General features: G+C 39.9%; 1 protein-coding gene across 3 annotated transcripts in view; it reads right to left on the minus strand.

Annotated features, from left to right (window-relative positions):
* The window catches only part of TTC28 (tetratricopeptide repeat domain 28), a 575,441-nt gene that overhangs the window by 152,683 nt on the left and 400,792 nt on the right, over positions 1-21,966 (minus strand). For all 3 annotated transcript variants that reach the window (XM_040251367.1, XM_040251366.1, XM_040251368.1), the window contains one exon: positions 2,381-2,888. In XM_040251367.1, coding sequence (XP_040107301.1) covers positions 2,381-2,888 — 508 coding nt within the window. The remainder of the gene's footprint in view (positions 1-2,380; positions 2,889-21,966) is intronic.

Below are 21,966 nucleotides of genomic sequence, written 5' to 3' on the forward strand. Positions count from 1 at the left end.
TAACAATAAACTATCTAGGAAAATCACAAATGTTTTAAATTAAACAGCACTTCTAAACAACACAGGGTTTAAAGGGAAATCCCAAAATATTTTGGAAAATAATTTAAACCCAATGAAAGCAAAAACATATCAAAAATTATTGGATGCAGCTAAATCAGTGATTAGAGGAAATTTTATATTTTTTAATGCTTGTATTAGAAATAAGAAAGGTCTAAAATCAATGACCCAAATTACAACCTTGAGAGGCTACAAAGAGGACCCAAAGAAAGTGGCAGAAAGAAAATACTAAAAATGAAACCAAAAAAACGAAATTAAAAAATAAGACGAGCAATAGAAAAAAAATTAACTACAAAAGTTGCTTCTTTAAAAAGATCAAGAAAATGGATAAATCTCTAGTTAGAATAATCTAGAAAAGGATGAGGGGGCTGTTGTACAGGTATAGAATACAAACTACCAATAACAGAAATGAAACAGGGCATATCCTGCCAGCATTAAAAGGAAAACACAGAAGTATTACAAACAACTTTATGCCAATACATCCAACAATTTATATGAACAAAGTCTTTGGAAAATACAGCTAATCAAAACGATAGATTTTTGACACAAGATGAACTGTCCAACAGGCCCAGCCTTCTACACTCCAGGTTCCAAGCCCTCCAACCTCTCCTACATGCCACTACTCAACTTGTCTTCTTAAAACATCTAGTCAGTGTTCTCCCTCCTACATTTCAAAATCTTCAGGAGTTCCTGTTCGCTAGCAGTTCCTTGCCTACTTTTCATAATAATCTTATAATCTTCTACCATCCTCTAGCACATTCCTGAAGGCTAATCATGCCACCGTCCCTCAGATAGGCCAAGCTATCATATCAAATTCCTTGTATCATATACCCCTTGCCATTAATGCCATCCCATTTCTGGCCAAATCTCAACTATCTTTCAAGGTTCACCTGGGTGCCATGCCCTCCAAGAAGCCTTCCAGACTATTCCCACTCCTCAGGGATTCCCTTCTGGGAATTTCATGGCAACACAACATCATTATCTCTGCTTTGTAGGGAGTCCGCTGTTGCCCTAGGTATTAGTATTATTTTACCAACTAAGTTATAAGTTCTTTGAGGGCAAGGATTTTTTTTTTTCAAACTTCTCTATCACTTGAGGCAATTATTCCAGGATTCAGCACACCGTAATGATTCAATAAATACCTGAAATCTGTTGAATGAATATATAATACCAAGAACTTATTTCTACGGTTTTTATCAGACTCTCCAGGTTCTCATTCTGATCTCATCTTCAGTGTCATCTTCAGGGATTTGTCAGACTTCTTCTAACAACCATATTAACAAAACGTATGGTTACAGTAAGTGGAGGCAGAGGGGAGGAAGAAGTAGTGCTAAAATTATAAGAAGAGAAGTAGGGTTTTGTAGGGCACATAAGCAAAGGGGACTGAGGCTCACACTGCACTGCCACCATCTGCTAAGCATACGCTGGTACCAGCAAGTTCACTGTCTCCTTGTCCTCTCCCACCTGAGTTCCTGCAGCACAAACCACAGGCTCCAGGCTCAAGCATGACTGCAGCTTATACCTCTGAACACATCTGTTCTCTTGGTTCATTATGTACCCACATCTGCTTGGGTACAGAGAAAAGCTACCAATATCTTCTAAGAAGTAGCCAGACACTAATACTTATTACCTCTTACCATTCCTTATAAATTCATCCAAATATATAAAGGTCTTAACTGTAACCAAGTATTGGAGTGGCCAAAAAATTCATTCAGGTTTTTCCAAAAGATGTTATGGAAAAACCCAAACAAACCTTGTGCCCAACCCAGTGTGTGTATCAAAACACACTGCCAATTTCTTAAAATTTTAAAAAAATAATAATAATTATACATTTACACTAATACTATAAATATCATTTGTGACTATACACACATTGAGAGGAAAAAATACATTTCCTTTGTGTTAAAGTCACCAAATAAAGAAATCTCTCTAAACAAAAATCCTCTCAAATTCCTTTCCATTGATGACTTCCTAGCAGCTTCCCTTTCATTTAAACCAAACATAGCTTTATATCTGCATTTCATCCCCCTTCTCTCTAATTAGATAAATCTGCTCGCTCTTCTCTCTAGACAGATTAAAAGGCTGGGGTGTTTTGTTTTTCCAGTATTTCAGCATTCTAATGCTCACAGCTCTGGGATGACAGAAAAGATCCTGTCATTTTGAGCAGGCAGGCTCCAAGGAAATATATCCGAAGGAAAATATAACACAAGCAATGAGGACTACTGAAAATAAACACACAGATTCCTGTCAAAGATAGCGGGTCACTCCAGCAACTTCCAATCCATGGCCCTGACCCTGGTCCCGCAAGGAAGCCTGTACTTACCCAGATTGGAAGATGCTCGCCCCTCTGCAGCCCGGTCCTTGAGATCCTCAGCAATGCCCAGCTGCTGCTCGTGGTACTGTTTGGCCCTCTCCAAATCCTGCATGCACCTGGCAGCGTGGCCCAGGCCAGCGTAGGCCCGCATCTCTATGGCCTTCTCCATCAGCTCCTGCGCCAGCTCCAGCACGTAATTGTGGTAAGACATGGCCTTGTCAAAGTTCCTCCTGTAGTGATAGGCACTGCCCAGATTGCTGTAGGCCCGGGCTTCTTCTCGCTTGTTCCCCAGGTCCTTGGCTATCTTCAGGTGCTGTTCATGGCACTGCACAGCATTCTCAAAGTCACCCATGGCGATATACACAGCTCCCATGTTGCCGAGCTCTCGGGCTTCAGAAAGCTCATCTTTGGATTGCTTGGCGAGAAGAACACACTGTTTGTGACTGGCCAGTGCATTGGGATAATCTCCAATGGCTGTGTACACGTGGCCCAGACTGCTCAGGGCTGATGAGGCTGCCTGGAGAGAAAGGATAAGGCAGAGAAAAGAAAGCACATCAGAAAATGGCTTTGGTTTGTTTCAGCAAATAAAATGTTTGAGAGTTTGCCTATAACCATCCAATACAATTTCCAACGGTGTCTCTATCAGAGGTCTGCAGACCTATGCAGAACTGAAAAACAGCACTTCCACTCAGCAAGTTCCTAATAAAAGACAATGGCAATTTAATCAGTAACTTCCAATACCGAATCTCACAGAAACAGGTTGTGTGTCATATAACTTTCATCTTAAAGACTTGACATGTTTAATATTGTGGATATTATATCTCTGTTAATAGCTATTAACCTCTGCAGTTACAAGAAAATGTTGAAGAAAATCAAAATTAATTATTACATGTAATGTAACACAGGACATTCATAGGAGAACTCCATGCACGGCTCTTTGCACTCCTGTGCATTTCTCAATTCTTGTCTTCTCCCAAGCCAAATGGATACACTAACAGCAAGGAAGATATCAACAATGATGACGGATAATTCTGCGACCCAGGACCCACTGGAGGGTCCTGTTCTCTTATCTTTGCCCCCTCAGTGTGACTTCGTCAGTGCCGTCTGTGGTGGAGGGCTTAGATGAGATGAGAGCCAGAAGAAAACGACAGTCACAACTGCAGCTGTGAACGGGACCCCACCGCTTTTGCTGTTCTTATCTCTAGCCTCTTCTGGCCTCGGCCTCTTTGCAGAAAGATGCTATCTTCCTGGTCACCTCACAATGCTTGCCACTCAAGCAGTTCTTGTCTAAAGAAAAGAACATGGCCTCTTTTTTGTCTTAAAGGTTTTAATGAAAATGCCTCTTTATTGGTATAGTGAACCAAAGGGAAACAAATATAACTAAGGAGATGTTACATGGGTTCATGGGTTCGAGAATCTTACTAAGTGCAGACAGTCTTAGATTCTTACCTCTGGTTTCTAATTCCTTTGCAGAGACAAAAGTTACACTGCACATTTCCTGCCCTTCTTTTCATTCAGCAACTTGCCTGCCCTCCCCTCCCTTCTCACCAAACCTATAGCTGGAGGCACGTAGCCCCCTTTCTTTGGGATGCTCCCTCCCTCTACCATGAACATGTGATCCTGGCAGAACAAATGGTAAAATAAACTGTCACAAACGGGCAAGCAATCTTCATGAGGGCCCCCAGGCTACGGAAGGCCATCCCACCTGGAGGCAGGGCACTGCTTTATCAGATGTGCTCCACGTCTGTGTGCTTCAGAAAGTGTTTACTAATATTTTATAGCTGTGAGTGATTTGCTACTTTATTTCTTTGCCTCCGAAATAGAGACTTGAGACTGACCATCTTCAAGATGCTTGCAAATTGTCTATTTGCCAAAGGTTCCATACAGCTTTAAGCTTCTTTTATCATTTCACAGATGGTCCAACAAAAAGACTGAGGAAAACAGAGAGGAAATAAACACTTAGAAATGTACTTTTTTTGCATTTTTTTCTGAGTGGTGGAGAGCAGAAACAATTCCGTGAACATCACAATCCTACAGCAACGTGATTCTGGCAGAAGCAACAATGATGTCACCCAAGAGCATGCCACTTGGACGTGAACTGGCCTCTGGTTCCTACTTTGGGAACCTCTTTGGGATCAGAGGTTAAGACTTCATGTCAGCACATTGCACATGGGCCTTTCTACTGCTCACAGCTCCCCACCCCACGCCCAATGAGCTTCTATCCTCCTTGCCGCAGGCCCAGGGGCTCAGTCCCTCTCTCTTCCTTCTGTAACTGGCCCTCCCCTCCTTACTCTCAGGGGTCCTTCTGTGCCCAAGTGGGGCTAGAGAGAACACAGTCCACAAACCCTCCCATCTGCAAATCTTTGTTGCTCTCAAAGTAAAACACATGGCTCTTTCACTCTGGAGCTAGTGTAACTTGGAATCAGACGCACGTGGTTCAAAACTGTACTGCTGTTTCCGAGTTCTGGGATCTTTAGAAACTTCACTTTTCTGAGCCTCGGTTTTCCAGACAGATGTTTCCAGGACCCAGCAGTAAGCCAGGAACTGAGTGTTTTCAAACTTAGCCATGAGCCTCTGTCAAATGTGTAAACCATAAATAATTCACTAGATAATTCCAAACAGTAGGTCTGGTTGGAGGCAATGAGCCCTTGAACACTGCAGGGAATAGATTTATAAGGCCTGGGGCAGGCACAGCACCCCAGGCATCACTGTTCTTAGAACCTTCTGGTTTATGGAAACTCCAAATGACAGCCCAGGGATCTTCTGCTTCTGGTTCTTCATTTCTGTAAATGCCAGAGAGACACAGGAGCTCATTTGCTCAAGCTCTCCTGAACATAAGGAAAGGGAGATCTGGGGCATTTCCCTTCTGGGGTGTGAGGGAAAGAGGGAAGAATAACTGCGTTAGCTCTTCCCTGGCACCTGCCAGTCGCAGGCAGCACCATCAGGCTGGGACTCCTCATGCGTGTGTCCTGGAAATCAGCAGCTCCAGACAGGACAATATAGTTTGTGAAGCACACATCACAGCCTCCGAAATGAGAAAGGCTGCTTGACGTAGTATAGGAATGGAACAGGATTTAGAGTCAGAGGCCCTGTCTGTGTCACCCTGGTAAGTCATTCAACTTCTTCACCTGTGTTTTCTTTATATGTAAAGTGTTCTGATAATGACAGCATGTGTACTTCCCAGGGTTAGGATGGGATCAGATGAAACAGTACATGAGAGTGTCCTGAGTAAACTGTGAAGTTCTCTGTAAACGCATCACCAAGGTGTGGATGGATGTTTTATGACTGCAAGCTGGCAGGGCTGAGCTCTGCTACCAGAGCAGAAGCTAGTAACAGCACTGAAAACATCAGTCATTGTGACCGAACATCTATATTCCCATCAGTTGCCACTGGAAATGAAGGTCAGTGTTTTACAGCCGCTGGGCAAATAACATGTGATGATATTTATCAGCTAAGTGAACTACAAATTAATCACTTGTCTTTGTTCCTGTTCCTTCAGAACAAGCTTAGATCTGAAACAATAGTTTCAGGCTGTTAACAAGAATATGAAGACCCACTATCTAGGGGACTCAAAAGCCCCACCTCAAGCAGATGCTATACTTGCCACTAAGGTTCACACTGCCTTTGTATATTAATCTCACTGAGATTTCTGTGCTAGAATAGCAGCAGCTGCTTCCCACAGTGGAAACATTTTGGAACATCTGTATTTGAATATCAAAATGCACACAAATAGTTATGCTAACAAACTATCTGGTTGGAATAAGACAACACTTTTCTCTTTTTACAAAAGATAAATTACTCATGTTCTTGCCAAAGCATGATTTCCAGCTGCAGACTTCACACACAGGAGTCATTACCCCTTGCTCTGTGACCTGAGTATTTGCAGAAGAACTGCACCTGATGAGTCCTTTCATGGGACATGAAGCTAGAGAAGGAAACTGGCTCATATTTTTTCAAACTATCTTTAAGGACTTCCAGTTTGGGACATAAAATATACACAGTCTAAAACTACCCAGGTTGCAAAAACTGGACACGACTTAGCAACTGAACAACAACAAAACCACCCCAACTATAACCACATTGATGATACTACTATTAAACATTATTTTGAAGAATTAAACATGCTTTCCTTCACAGCTAGAATGTTTTTCCCCTTATTGTATGTATTTTCATAAGGGTTATATTTTGTGGGATGATTAAACACACAGATAGAGAATATTTGACATAATTGCTGATTAATTGCATATAGTTTTAAGAATAGGGGAAATATTCCCACAACTAGTACCAGAAATACACTTTTTCATCTTTATTGTCCCAATCCACACACACCTTGTATCCCCTGCCAGTTCCAGGCCCATGAACCCAAGGCATTGGGTTAACCATCTGCAACCCAAGAGGCAGAGGGATGGAGAAGAACAGGGACAGACTCTGGAATCAGGCATGTATGGGTTCAAAGGAAAAACTACATAATATTGCACAAGTTATGCCACATCTCTGAACCTCAGTTTCTATATGTAAATGGGAATATTAATATTTTGCAGTGCTCTGATGAGTACAATGTAAGATAGAAATTGTAAAGAGCCCTTTTTAGGGCTCACAGAAGATGCTCAAAATGTTTAATTTTCATTTGTTTACCTACCCTAACCAAGACAACACTCACTCAGTGTCAATCACTCAGTCATATCTGACTCTTTGCGACCCCATGGACTGTAGCCCTCCAGGCTCCTCTGTCCATGGGTTTCTCCAGGCAAGAATATTGGAGTGGGTTGCCATTCCCTTCTCCTGCGGATCTTCCCAACCCAGGGGTCTCATTTCAAAGATGTGGTAGAAGACAGATGACCAGAAAATAGAACATGACGTTATGTTACCAAAACTAAAAAGACAACACAAGAAGCTTGCCCCACTGATGATGGGAACGGTTATTATCTTCATATGCTAAAGCATATTACTCATAATACTCTTCTGCTAAGGTAGGCATAAGAAAATTCACCCTTTACTCCAGGGCATTTTAGAATCATTGGTATATGCAATACAAAATGTTGGTAAAAGCACTTTAAGTGGTCAAAACTGACAAAGATTAGAGTGTCTGGGGTCTGTTGGGTGGTTCATTTCCTTAGTCACTCATATACTCAAGAAAATTCTCTAGACTTACACAAACAGAATCAACTAATTTTGACAAATGAGCAAAGGTAATTCAAAGGTGAAAGGACAGTCTTTTCAAAAAATGGTGCTGAAACAACTGGACATCCAGATGCAAAGAAAGCAAATCTAGACACAGACTTTACACCTTGCATACAAACTCACTCAAAACAGATCACAGTACATGTAAAATGTAGAACTATAAAACTCGTTTTAAGATAAGAGAAATTCTAGGGGACCTGGAGTTTGGCAATGAATTTATAGATAAAACACCAAAGGCATGACCCATGAAAGAAAAAATTACTAAGTTGGATTTCATTAAAATTAACAACTGTGCTCAGTGAAAAATATGGCTAGGAGACTGAGAAGACAAGCTACAGGCTGGGAGAAGATATTTGTAAAATATTTATCTGACAAAGGACTTGTATCTGTATCCAAAATATATCAAACATTCAAACAAACAAACAAAAACCCTTAAAACACAACAAGAAAACAATCCAACTTTAAAATGGACAAAAACCCTGAAAATACACCTCACCAAAGAAGATACAGTTATCTTCAGTATCTGCAAGGCATTGGATCCAGGACTCTAGCAGGTACCAACACCTGTGGATGCTCAAGTCCCTCATGTAAAATGGTGTGGCATGTACATATAACCTATGCACATCTTCCCATATTCTTTAAATTAATGACTAAGTAGATGACTTATAATGCCTAATATAATGTAAATTCGGCTTCCCTGGTGGCACAGTTAGTAAAGAATATACCTGCAATGCAGGAGACCTGGGTTCAATCCCTGGGTTGGGAATATCTCCTGGAGGAGGGCATGGCAACCCACTCCACTATTCTTGCCTGGAGAATCCCCATGAACAGAGGAGCTTGGCAGGCTATAGTCCATTGGTTTGCAAAGAGTTGTACATGACTTAGAAACTAAGCACAGCATACATAATGTAAATACAAGGTAAACAGTCACTCAGTTCAGTTCAGTTCAGTCACTCAGCCGTGTCCGACTCTCTGCAACCCCATGAATTGCAGCACACCAGGCCTCCCTGTCCATCACCAACTCCTGGAGTTCACTTAAACTCACGTCCATCGAGTCCGTGATGCCATCCAGCCATCTCATCCTCGGTCGTCCCCTTCTCCTCCTGCCCCCAATCCCTCCCAGCATCAGAGTCTTTTCCAATGAGTCGACTCTTTGCATGAGGTAGCCAAAGTACTGGAGTTTCAGCTTTAGCATCATTCCTTCCAAAGAACCAGTGAACGATAAGTTCAAATTTTGCTTTTTGGAAGCTTCTGGATTTTTTTCCCAAATATTTTTAACCTGTGGTTTGTTGAATCTATAGATGCAGAACCTGTGGATATGGAGAGCTGACTATATATAGATGGCAAAAAAGCATATGAAAAGATGCCCGCATCATGTATCATCAGAGAACTGCAAGTTAAAACAACGAGATACCACTACACACCAATCAGAACAGTGAAAATCCATCACAACTGACAGCATCAAATCCTGGTGAGGATGTGAGCAATAGGAACTCTCACTGACTGCTAATGGGAATGCAAAATGGGATAGCCACCTTGGAAAATATTTGGGTCATTTCCTACAAACATACTCATCGCATATGATCCAGTAATCATGCTCCCAAGTATTTACCTTAAGGAAATGAATACTTATGTCCACCCAAAAACATGCACATGTATGTTTGCAACACCTTCGTTCATAATGGTTAAAAGCTGGAAGCAACCAAGATGTCTTTCAATAGGTGAACAGACAAATAAAACTTGGTATATCTTTAGAATGGAATATTATTCAGCACTGAAAATAAATGATCTATCAAGCCACAAAGAGACATGAAGGAAACCTTCAGTGTATATTGCTTGATGAAAGAGTCCAATCTTCACAAACTACACACTATGTAATCTCACCTATATGATCCTCTGGAAAAGGCAAAACTACAGAGAAAGCAAAAGGCTCGGTGGTTTCAGTGGGGGGAGAGGATACAGCACAGGGGGTTTAGGGCCGTGAGACTATTCTGCATGACATTATAATTATGTACACAGTGCATCACATGCTGGTTAAAACTCACAGGTTGTATAACATCAATAGTGAACCCTAGCGTAAACTATGAACTTCAGTTAATAATAATATATTAACTATCGGTTTGTCAGTTGTAACAAATGTACCACATTAGTGTAAGATGTTACTAAGAGGGGCAACTGAGTGGGAAAAGAGACAGAATGTGAGAATTCCCTGTACTATCTGCTCAATTCTCTGTAAATCTACAATTGCTCTAAAAATGAAGTCTATTAGTTAAAAAATTAATAAATAAATGGGAGTTTTCCTCACTGGGGGAGTGGGCAATTCTAGGAAATGGAAACAGCACCAGCAAAGGCATGAAGTATGACAGAGAGTATAGCGACTAGAGACCAAAAAACCAGTTAGACCTGGGAGAGGGGATGGCACTGGAGAGAAGTCTGTGAAAGGCAAGTTTGGATAAATTCTGTCTGTCTATCAGTTTGTAAAATCTAAAATATATTCCATGTATGTTATTTCATTTAATCATTATAAAAACCCTCTTAAGTGTGTTATTATTAAATCCATTTGTGAGATAACGCTAGACTCAGATAAAATGACATGCCTGAAAATACACAACTAATAGCAAAGCCAAGGTTCACATCCACAGACATCAGACTCCAGCTTTTTTGCTCATAAACACAGCTTATCCTCTACTGAAGAATTTATGATCCACCCACGGGGCAATAACCACCACACATTTAAGCAGGAGACTGACAGGATTAGATTCATATTTTCACATATTTCCACGAAGTAGCTGAAAAGGAGGGAGACTGGTAATAACAACAACGTGTTTAGCTAAAATAATGACTAATTAGAATACAATAAGATCTATGTTAGGCACTAATGATATAAGGGTGGAGAAGGAAATGCCAACCCACTCCAGTATTCTAGCCTGGAAAAATCTCACAGACAGAGGAGCCTGATGGGCCGCAGTCTATGAGGTTGCAAGGGTCGGACACAACTTAGCGACTAAACCCCTCCACGATATTAGGGTAGGCTTTAGGGATATTCACAAGTTTGCTAGCATCTCTGCATCAAAGCAGGTAAGACTGCACATCCCTGCATGCAAGAAGTCAGGTATGAGTGGCAATATGACTTTCTTTGGCCAATAAAGGTGCTCACATCCATGGAAAGCTTTAAGAACCAGGGCAGGCTTCACAACATTTCCTCTTCTCCTTGCTACATACTGCTCCTTCGGAACTGAACTTCAAGTGACAATCACAGCATTGCGGAACAGAGCCCTGGCAGACTTATAACACACACACAGTGGGCACAAGAAATCAGGCACTAAGATTTGGGAAGTGACTATTATTGCCGCATGACCTCGTCTACCCTGACCACAATACTGAGCATAAATTAATCATTTTCATGCTCCAGTCACTATCTATCTAGTGGTTCAATTATTTGAATTACCATAGGTTTTTACATGATGGAATTTTAGTCATTTTTCTAGAAAAACTAAATTTGAGGAGAACTGGGTACTAAATACAGAAACTTAGTTAATCTTTAAAAATCTGTATTAATCTGTAGACCCAAAAACAAGGGTCTACTTGGTAGTAATTTACCCACACTGCAGATCAATTTAGGAGGAATTAATAGCCAACCAAATACAAACCTGTAGAAAGCAAAGACTGAGTCATGTTCTGCAGGGTCTATACACTCCCTACAATCTTATATGACATCCACTCTCCATATAATGAATGTACCATAGCCTGAAAAATCTACCCTTGGTCAGCAATTGAGCTGATGAAGTAATTCTGTACAAAAAGTTACAATAATCACTCATGTCCAGAGTTGCTTACTCAATAGTCACACAAAACCAACCAGACAAAATAATAAAAAAGTGTATAATCTATGTTGTTGAGGACACTGTCCATGACACCACCTGATGTCATCTTCATAAGAATCAATGGAAAAGTCTCCTTCAGAGTCAATGCTTCTTCAAAGCAGCTGCTACAGTTTTATCTTAAGAAAAATGTGATTCTTATAAGTGGTCATGTTTACCTCTTTGTTTCAGTCACCAAGAAGCTTATGATTTAATACAGAGCCTTCCTTTAACAGCCAGATAGAATTCCATAATAGGTACCAAGTCTGCCCTGGCTTCAGCATGTGATAGGATCCTAATCCTCTCATTACTCTGATTTCTTCCCTTTCATGTTTTGTTTCCTGCTTCCACAAATCCTGCTTGGATTGCAACAAAGAAAAAACAAATCAGCAAAACACAAACAAAAAACAGTTAAATATTAAGGCTCTTGGAAGGGAGAAAGCTTCCTAAAATGGGATCACTAAGAATTGTGAACTCACAGTCACAGCCTAAAGAAGAGACTTAAACACCGCATAAATAGGGAAAATTTTAATTAGACGATCTTTAGCAGTCTTCTAGACAGCATATTAAAAAGCAGAGACATTACTTTGCCAACAAAGGTCTGTCTAGTCAAAGCTATGGTTTTTCCAGTAGTCATGTATGGATGTGAGAGTTGGACCATAAAGAAAGCTGAGCGTCGAAGAATCGATGCTTTTGAACTATGGTGTTGGAGAAGATTCTTGAGAGTCCCTTGGACTGCAAGGAGATCCAACCAGTCCATCCTAAAGGAAATCAGTCCTGAGTTCATTGGAAGGACTGATGTTGAAGCTGAAACTCCAATACTTTGGCCACCTGATGCGAAGAGCTGACTCATTTGAAAAGGCCCTGATGCTGGGAAAGATTGAGGGCAGGAGGAGAAGGTGACGACAGAGGATAAGATGATTGGATGGCATCAAAGATTCAATGGACATGAGTTTGAGCAAGCTCTGAGAGCTGGTGATAGACAGGGAGGCCTGGGGTGCTGCAGTCCATAGGGTTGCAAAGAACTGGACACGACTGAGCAGCTGAACTGAATGCCATAGCTGGAATAGCTGGTTTGACTCCACCACTATGAGCTTAGAGAGCCATTAGTGATGGTTATAACTTCTCCAGAGTAACCTGTCAGCCTTTTCTAATGTTACGGGGCCAGAGGAGCTTTCACAATAATTATTTTTATCAAAATTATATTAGGGCTGGAAGAATAATACAGTGTCAGAAAGATCTATTACCTAGACCTAAGAGTTTCTATCACAGGTGATAAATTATTTATAATGCCCAGCATTAATACAGCAATGTTTTCAAACCAAGAATTTGTAAATGTCCTTTGCAGATGCAAATTAACAGATTAATAAGGAAACAAGCTTTCTTGTTTGAGAAACTGGATGACAGATTAGCTATTAAGAGCAATTTATAGGTCATAAGATATGAAAGTTGGCAAGAAACACTACCTCTGCTGGCTCTATAAATAGTAAAACTGCATTTAGTTTCCCAGAGGTATCCTGTTAGACATTTTAATTATACTATAAAAACTGCCAGAATTTATAATGAATTCATTTTTTTTTAAACTTGATGCTCCACGTAAACTTGATTCAATACATCAGGCATCTGTGCTATGTGCTATAACTGCCAAGTTGCAGCCAATGCAAGAGTGTGTGCTGCTTCCTCGTGAAGGACTGCAAATGGTGAGGTTGATGCTGAATGTCAGACAGAAGCAATGTTCCTTCTTAACATCTCTTCCAGGTTACCTATGGATTCTCCTCCCTCCTTCACATCTTAACACTTGCCATGGCAGCCACATGCTATCCCTCCAGAAAGATGTTTATAAATAATTCCATTCTACATAGCTCTTTGACCACAAGATGATGACCAAGGGAAAAGTCCTACAGTCCTGGTAGTCCTACAGGGAAGTGAGTTTCACCAGGCACAGATTTTCTCACTCACTCAAAATAATCAGTTAAGATGACTTTTGGAAACTTCTTTCCCATTCTCAGTTTCACCTATATCTTCAGTTTTATTTGAGGGAGTGATAGGCAGATAACTTAGTCTCAAATTAGTTTTTTTAAGACATAATTCACTCAAGTTTCTTATGCATCAATACTGGTTTAGTCCAATCAAAACTACTCCATTCCACACTTGCCAGCCAACCTGAATTTTAGTGGACTATAAAACATTGTTCCGTAGGGAGCTGGAATGGAGTCAATCACCCTTTGAAGACTGAATCATAAAAGCTGTCTTTGGCTGAGCAGGATGTAATTGAGAAATGTGGAGAGGAAAAAAGATGGAAAACACATATGTGTTCAAATGTACATACAAGATGCAGAAGAGACATTTCTTGGAAGGAAGAAAACCCAAGAAAAGGACAGCTTATTTAAAAGGATAGGCCAATTAACAGTTTAAACAAGGAATCTTTTCATTAGCTGGAAAGGAGTCTGCCACGATCCTGGAAAGATGTTAGGAAATTAAGAAACAACTGAGGACTTCTGCTACCATCCATGAAGGAATATTGTTATGGCCCTCCCACTATGAAGAACAGGCCCTAGTGCAGGCTGAGACCTTCTTAAATTCACAACTTCTAACTGCTCAGGAATAAATGGCCCACCATCTCAGCTCTCAGTACTTTCACTCATTCTAGCAGATTCAAATTCTATCCCTTTTGGATGATTATAAACTCAGATTGCAGAATAAGAGACAGGGGATTTTAGAGCTGGAAGAGGCCTTAGAGATCGCCTGATCCATCAGTTTTCAAACTTTAAAAAAATCAAATTAAAAATATGTGTGATAAATGTGATTAAAAGTATAGTTGTTTAGGTTACTTAGACTAGAGTGCACTTTTCTCCCCAGCACCCTTAAGAGAATCTATGGCACCCTGAAGGTTTAAAAACCACTTAGCAATAGTACTTCTCAATGTCTTTAGATAGAGAAACTAAGACCAAGACATGTCAAGTACCTTGGCAGCAGGTCAACCTGCTAATGACCAGCAACAGCAGGACTAGAGCCCAAATCTTTAGGCCCCCAACTGGTAAGCTCCCCAGTCTGCTTTGCCCACATTCCATCACAACATCTAACAGTCACCTCAAACTCAAGCCTCATCACCTTTCCAAAGCCTTAATGAAAGAAGTGAATATTATCTCAATTTCTTTCAACAGCTAGTTAAAAGCTCAGTGTTATCATGGACTTTTCCCTGTCTTTTGGTCCTCATAGTCAGCACCTACAGCAGACCAGATTTATCATACTTGTAAAGTTATAATTATACCATCTTTTATTTAATAATCTTCACTTTAATGCCAATTATTTATGCAAAATATCCATTCAGAATTAATTTCTGACCATTTTATTTTAAATACTAAATATTATGTTTAAAGTTATATGACAATGTTAACAGATGAGGTTTGTAATATATTTTAAATACATAGTAGTCCTCTCTCTAAAATCTAAGCCAGCTATTTAGTGACAAATTCAGTGGCAAACTTTAAAACTTCAGTCAAACTTTAGCAATTTTTCTAACAACTACTGATGCTGTCTCCTGAATAATAATGCACTCAGCAATGCCTGGCAATACAGCGATTAGAACCATCTAGGTTGAAATCCTGTCTCTGCTGGCCACCTTCCTGACTCTCTGTCCTTGTCTCCTTATCTACAAAGTAGGGGTAACGATATCTATCTCACGGGATTGTTACAAGCATACACTTTAAGAACTTAGAGCTGCATCCAGCACATCACAAGTATTCAATTACTGCTAGAGTTTATTACAGATGCTCAACACCAATAAACTCAAGTAAATTAAGTAATCTTAAAGTCATATATTCATTTACTCTGTTTTGTATATTTATTCAAAATTTAAATGTACTAAATTAGTGCCTCTCTTTCTCTTTCTCATTATATTAATTTTAAACCCTGAAAATCTCACTTCCCTTGTGTGGCATTTGGCATCCCCTGTGTCACTATTCCTTTCACGCAGAAATTACTTGGGTATACAAGCACATAAACATTCCTTTCTGGGGATATCCAGAGAAAGAGGACATCACACCAAGATCTAAAAAAGGAACACAGTAAGTTCACAGGCAGAGGAACCAGAGATCAAATGGCCAACATCCGCTGGATCATGGAAAAAGCAAGAGAGTTCCAGAAAAACATCTATTTCTGCTTGATTGACTATGCCAAAGCCTTTGACTGTGTGGATCACAATAAACTGTGGATAGTTCTGAAAGAGATGGGAATAGCAGACCACCTGACCTGCTTCTTGAGAAATCTGTATGCAGGTCAGGAAGCAACAGTTAGAACTGGACATGGAACAACAGACTGATTCCAAACAGGAAAAGGAGTACGTCAAGGCTGTATATTGTCACCCTGCTTATTTAAATTATACGCAGAGTATATCATGAGAAACGCTGGGCTGGAGGAAGCACAAGCTGGAATCAAGATTGCTGGGAGAAATATCAATAACCTCAGATATGCAGATGACACCACCCTTATGGCAGAAAGTAAAGAGGAACTCAAAAGCCTCTTGATGAAAGTGAAAGAGGAAAGCAAAAACATTGGCTTAAAGCTCAACATTCAGAAAACAAAGATCATGGCATCCAGTCCCATCACTTCATGGCAAAAAGATGGAGAAAGAGTGGAAACAGTGGCAGACTTTAGTTTTTGGGCTCCAAAATCACTGTAGATGGTGACTGCAGCCGTGAAATAAAAAGATGCTTACTCCTTGGAAGAAAAGTTATGACCAACCTAGACAGCATATTCAAAAGCAGAGACATTACTTTGCCAAGAAAGGTCCGTCTAGTCAAGGCTACGGTTTTTCCAGTAGTCATGTTCGGATGTGAGACTTGGACTATAAAGAAAGCTGAGTGCCGAAGAACTGATGCTTTTGAACTATGGTGTTGGAGAAGACTCTTGAGAGTCCCTTGGACTGCAAGGAGATATAGCCAGTCCATCCTAAAGGAAATCAGTCCTGAATATTCATTGGAAGGACTGATGTTGAAGCTGAAACTCCAATACTTTGGCCACGTGATGCGAAGAGCTGACTTATTTGAAAAGACCATGATGCTGGGAAAGATTCAGGGCAGGAGGAGAAGGGGACGACAGAGGTTGGATGGCATCACTGACTCAATGGACATGAGTTTGGGTAAGCCCCAGGAGTTGGTGATGGACAGGGAGGCCTGGCATGCTGCAGTCCATGGGATCGCAAAGAGTTGGACACAACTAAAGCGACTGAACTGAACCGAAGTTCACTGAAGAAAAACTAAAATTTTAATTAAGATCCTAAACTACTTTTTAAAATGTTAACTTATTATAAAAATATCCAAACTGACATTAAATACAGGTTACACTGATAGATAAAATTTCTAATTACAAATGTGACCAAATTCTTCATCTTGTTAGTTATTAAATTTGTTTTCAGTGGTATGCTTCCTTTGGATAAAAGTGAATATCAGAAAATGTACTAAAGTGTCAAAGGAAATATGTTCTAAAACAAAAAGACGTGATTCATATAGTTTCTATTTAAAGCAATAAGCTATAGGATATGGGTGGAAGGATGAGGAACACAGCATGTGAAAGGTCAGACTAGGCTTTCTTGAAGCCAAGAGTTGTCCTCATCTCTGAAACTTCAGAGTCCAGTGTAACAACTGGCACATAGCAGGCACTCAGCAAACACTTGAAGAACAATGCAAATTTCAGACTGCATAGAAGAAGAAAATCCAACCATCTAAAGTAAGAATACCAAAATCAATATGCAGTACCAATACCTCAGCTCTAGTTTTGTTTAAGCACAATTCAAATGCACTAAGACTTTTCTACAGCTCTAATAGGGGATCCAGAGACACACAGGGGTTTCTCAGTTGCACTTTGGTGTCTGTATGCCCAGAACTCATGGTCCCCATATCTGTCCTTGTTCTACCTGCTGCTCCTCATTTAGTCATTCTTTCTAAGTCTGATGAAATCTTCTTCCTTTTACATTGTTCACATATGACATGAAATGATTACACAGGAGCCATCCTTATTTTTATTATAGTATTATTTTTCCTGAGAATGATTATAACGGTACCCCCCAAATAAAGTCTAGGAAATTTAATCTGGGAACCATGAAAATCTTCCTTAGAAAAAATATACCATATAATAAGTATGACTACTATCCACTGAGAACCAGGCAAACCATGTTTCTTCAAATCAAAGTTGCCACCAATTTAAGAAGCACTTTACAATACGTATCACAAATAAAGGGACCAAAATATTACAATTTAAAAATAAGAGCATGCTTTCTTATTGCCTATAAAATCATCCTACATGGAAGCAACCTAGATGTCTATCAACTGATGAATGGATAAAGAAGTTTTGGTACATATATACCATATACATATATGTGGTACATGGAATATTAGCCACACAAAGGAGTGCATTTGAGTCAGTTGCAATGAGGTACATGAACCCAGAGCCTATTATACAGAGTGAAGTACCTGAGGAAGAGAAAAACAGATATATATTAATGCATATATATGGACTCTAGAAAGATGGTACTGGTGAACCAATCTGCAGGGCAGTAATGGAGATGTAGCTGTACAGAACGGACTTGCGGACATAGTCGGGAACGGAGAGAGTAGCACTGAAACATACACGTTACCGTATGTAAAATAGACCGCCAGTGGGAATTTGCTGTATGATGCAAGGAGCTCAAACCCAGCGTTCTGTGACAACCTAGAGAGGTGGGATGTGGTGGGAGGGAGGTTTAGGAAGGAGGGGACAACGTATACCTATGTATGGCTGAATCATGTTGATGTATGGCAGAAACCAACACAATATTATAAAACAATTATCCTCCAACTGAAAATAAATAAATTTTTTAAAAAATCACGTTTGTTTCCCAGGCGTCTGCATTACTCCCTGGGCACTGATGTAACTTCAGTGTGCTGTGTTTCCGCCTGCTTATGTTCTGAACCTTACTTAATTATTTATTCCTGTAACTTTCTTGTGGAAAAAAAACAAAAAATAAGACAAGTTTCTCAAATAATATTTGCAATGAATATTGTACCTGAAACTGTCTCTTCTGTCTGCATATTAATTTTAATGCCACTGTAGATGTAAAAATTGCTTAGGAAATGAGAAATTCAGGTAAGAGCATAGGAAATGGGAAATTCAGGTAAGAAAGAGAAGAAAATAGAGACAGATCTCAAAAAGCATGAGGTGATACTATATATGTACGTATTTATATATAGTGTATATATAATACAAACATATAAATACATATATGAAATACACATATATTGAAATTTCAAAAAAGCAACAAAACAGAGAGCTCTAGTGTTGTGAGGCTGCGAGAGCTAAAGTAGCAAACCTTTTCTCCTTAAGTTAAGGAAAACTAAATTCCCACGGTTTTAGTCGCTAAGTCGTGTCCAATTCTTGCGATCCCGTGGACTACAGCCCACCAGGCTCCTCTGTGCATGGGATTCTCCAGGCAAGAATACTGGAGTGGGCTGCCATTTCCTTCTCCAGAGGATCTTCCCAACCCAGGAATCTAATCCAGGTTTCCTGCATTGCAGGCAGATTCTTTACCAACTGAGTTATGAGGGACATTAGTAAAAATTTCTGTAAGATGAGTAAAAGGATCATGGTCTTATAGATTAGAAACTAGACTAGGCCACTAAAGAGGGAAAGGAAATAAAATTTGTCAAACTTATTAAATACATTTTTTTATTAAAAAAAAAAGAAACAAAAAGAAACAAAAACATATTCCGTGTATCAAGGAAAGAAAACATGAGCCAAGTGGCGGGGGTGGGGAATCATCCTAGAGATTATTGTACTAAGCAAACTAAGAAAGAGAAAGACAAATACCATACGATATCCACTTATATGTGGATAGGACACAAATGCTATGAAACAGAAACACACTCACAGATACACAGAAAACACTGTGGTTGCCGGGGTGGGGGAAAGATTGGGATTTGGGATTAGCAGATGCAAATTACTAATATTATATATAGCATGAATAAACAACAAAGTCCTACTGTATAGCTTCCCTGGTGGCTCACGTGGTAAAGTGTCTGCCAGCAATGCAGGAGACTCGGGTTCAGTCCCTGGGTCGGGAAGATCCCCTGGAGAAGGGAATGACAACTCACTCCAGCATTCTTGCCTAGAACATTCCATAGACAGAGGATCCTGGTGGACTACAGTCCACGGGGCTGCAAAGAGTCAGACACGACTGAGTGACTAACACATACATACTGTATAGCATAGAAAACTATAATCAATATCTTGTGATAAACCATAATGGAAAAAAATATGAAAAAGATTATATTTATATGTAAGTATAAGTGAGTCACTTTGCTATATAAGAAATTAATGCAACAATGTAAATCAACTATACCTCAATAAATTTCTTAGAATTATTTTAAAACATCCTGATTTGAGAGACACTAAAATAAGAAAATAAGTGTGCATTTTAGAGTTGATAAATGATACATTAGGTGTCTTATTTACATTGTCCCAAATCCACACCAGACCTCTCGGAGGTAAGAAATTTTTACTTTTACTTTACAGATGACGAAAAAGACATTAAGCAACTGGCCTGAAGTCAAAATAGCTAATAAATGATTAAGACTGGAGTTTAAAGCTAGGTCCACCTGACTGCATATCTGACTATTTCATTCATATGGGACTTCCACCTCCAGAAATCTCAGGTAGAAAATGAGGAAAACAGAACAAGCACTTGCTCTGAAAGGGCCTACTTACTATTGCTGTTCACAATCAGGTGCTTAGAACAGCTTAGCAGGCAGGTGTTTCTAATCTGCAATATTTAACAAAAAATGGCTATTGTCAAGCTGTATCACAAACTAGATACAGGCTCAGAATTTTAGTAGGATGTGAAAAAGAAATCTGCAATAATTAACCTACCTTGTTGTTTTCTGAGTAAAATAATGTTTTACTCTCTAACCCCTATATATAAAAATTACTTCTGGGTGTCTTCAAATTTGCCAACCTACCTTTGAGTTTCAAAAGAGATGCATTTTATTTGATTAATATTATCCTTGGGATGATATATAAATGCTGAAATACAATGTGAAAAGTTTAGGAATGTGCCAAGTCTAGGACTGGTTAATGTGTTTGGCATGCCTGAAAAATCCCAGAAAGCTGCTCCCAGCTGCCTGTAATTACAGACATTCATAGCTCAGTTGGTAAAGAATCCGCCTGCAATGCAGGAGACCCCGGTTCGATTCCTGGGTCAGGAAGATCCCCTGGAGACGGGATAGGCTACCCACTCCAGTGTTCTTGGGCTTCCCTTGTGGCTCAGCTGGTAAAGAATCCACCTGCAATGTGGGAGACCTGGATTCAATCCCTGGGTTGGGAAAATCCTCTGGAGAAGGGAAGGCTACCCACTCCAGTATTCTGGCCTGGAAAACTCCATGGACAGTCCATGGAGTCCATGGGGGTCACAGAGTTGGACACAACTGAGTGACTTTCACTTTCACTTAGGAGATGTGTTATGCATCAGGTTTAAGCTTATTCCATCTAGTGACAGAGATGGTTTTCAATAGTGGTACTGGGCTAGGAGTTAAGGCAGGACTGTCCAAGGACTGTGCCTTAGTAATGCATGTGTGCTGGGAGCTCATCAAGAAAAAAGTTAGCCCAACTTTTTGAATGGCAGGGTCTATTTCCAGAAGGTTCCATTCAAAGTTTATGGTATTAAATACAGACTGCTGTAAGTTGTGTAGTTTTATGGAAACCTCAGAAGCTTTTTTCTGAAAAAATCTGGGATTAGGAATGGATTGGTTTACCTTGCTCATAGTGAACAGTGAAAGGGGAGGTGATGATTCGGTCACTGTTAAAGAGAAAAAGTAGTGGGAGGGAGAAGATGAAGTGGTGAGTGATGACACTTCTGTTGATGCCCCCTTCCAGATGGGGGTGGAACACAGGCTTTTCCTGCTCTGGCTTCTGCCCAAGAAAGTAGCAGCACATTTTCCCCACAATAAAGCACATGTTGCAGCATACCTGATTATACCTAAAACTTACTGTACCTAATTTTTTGTAGTTTAGAAGAAGAAAGACAGAGGAAATGAGGGAGAAAACAGAAGGATAAATAAAGTTTCACTTTCCAAGTTCTACAGTTACTCTATTGGTAGCGACTTTATTCTGTGCTTAGTTAGTGCCCAGAATCTAAGATAACTAGATAGAAATGCTGAAGAGAGGGAGTCATTAAGTAGAGTAAGGGCAAAGATTAACCTGTTTTATATAAGAGACGCAAAATTAAGAACGGAAAGAAGTGGGGAAATGCCAGTACTAAAACATTCATCTACCAAAAATAGTTTTGCATAAATGTGAAAGTGGGACAACTTGAACTTAATTTAAAAGAAACACAAAGCCTTGATTTGCATTCAGTGAGCTGTCACAAAGACAGAAATTTGATTTTTTTAACCTAATTTTCAGTGGAACAAAATTAAACCTGCTGCAGCAGGGATAAAAGGCAGAGGCCACTATCCACAACCACTCCAAGCTGCAGTCAAGGATCTGCCAGTCTTCCGCAGCAGCATCCAGACGTGCCCAAGTGAG

This window comes from Oryx dammah, unplaced genomic scaffold (assembly GCF_014754425.2).
Source record: "Oryx dammah isolate SB20612 unplaced genomic scaffold, SCBI_Odam_1.1 HiC_scaffold_12, whole genome shotgun sequence".
Lineage (NCBI taxonomy): Eukaryota > Metazoa > Chordata > Mammalia > Artiodactyla > Bovidae > Oryx > Oryx dammah.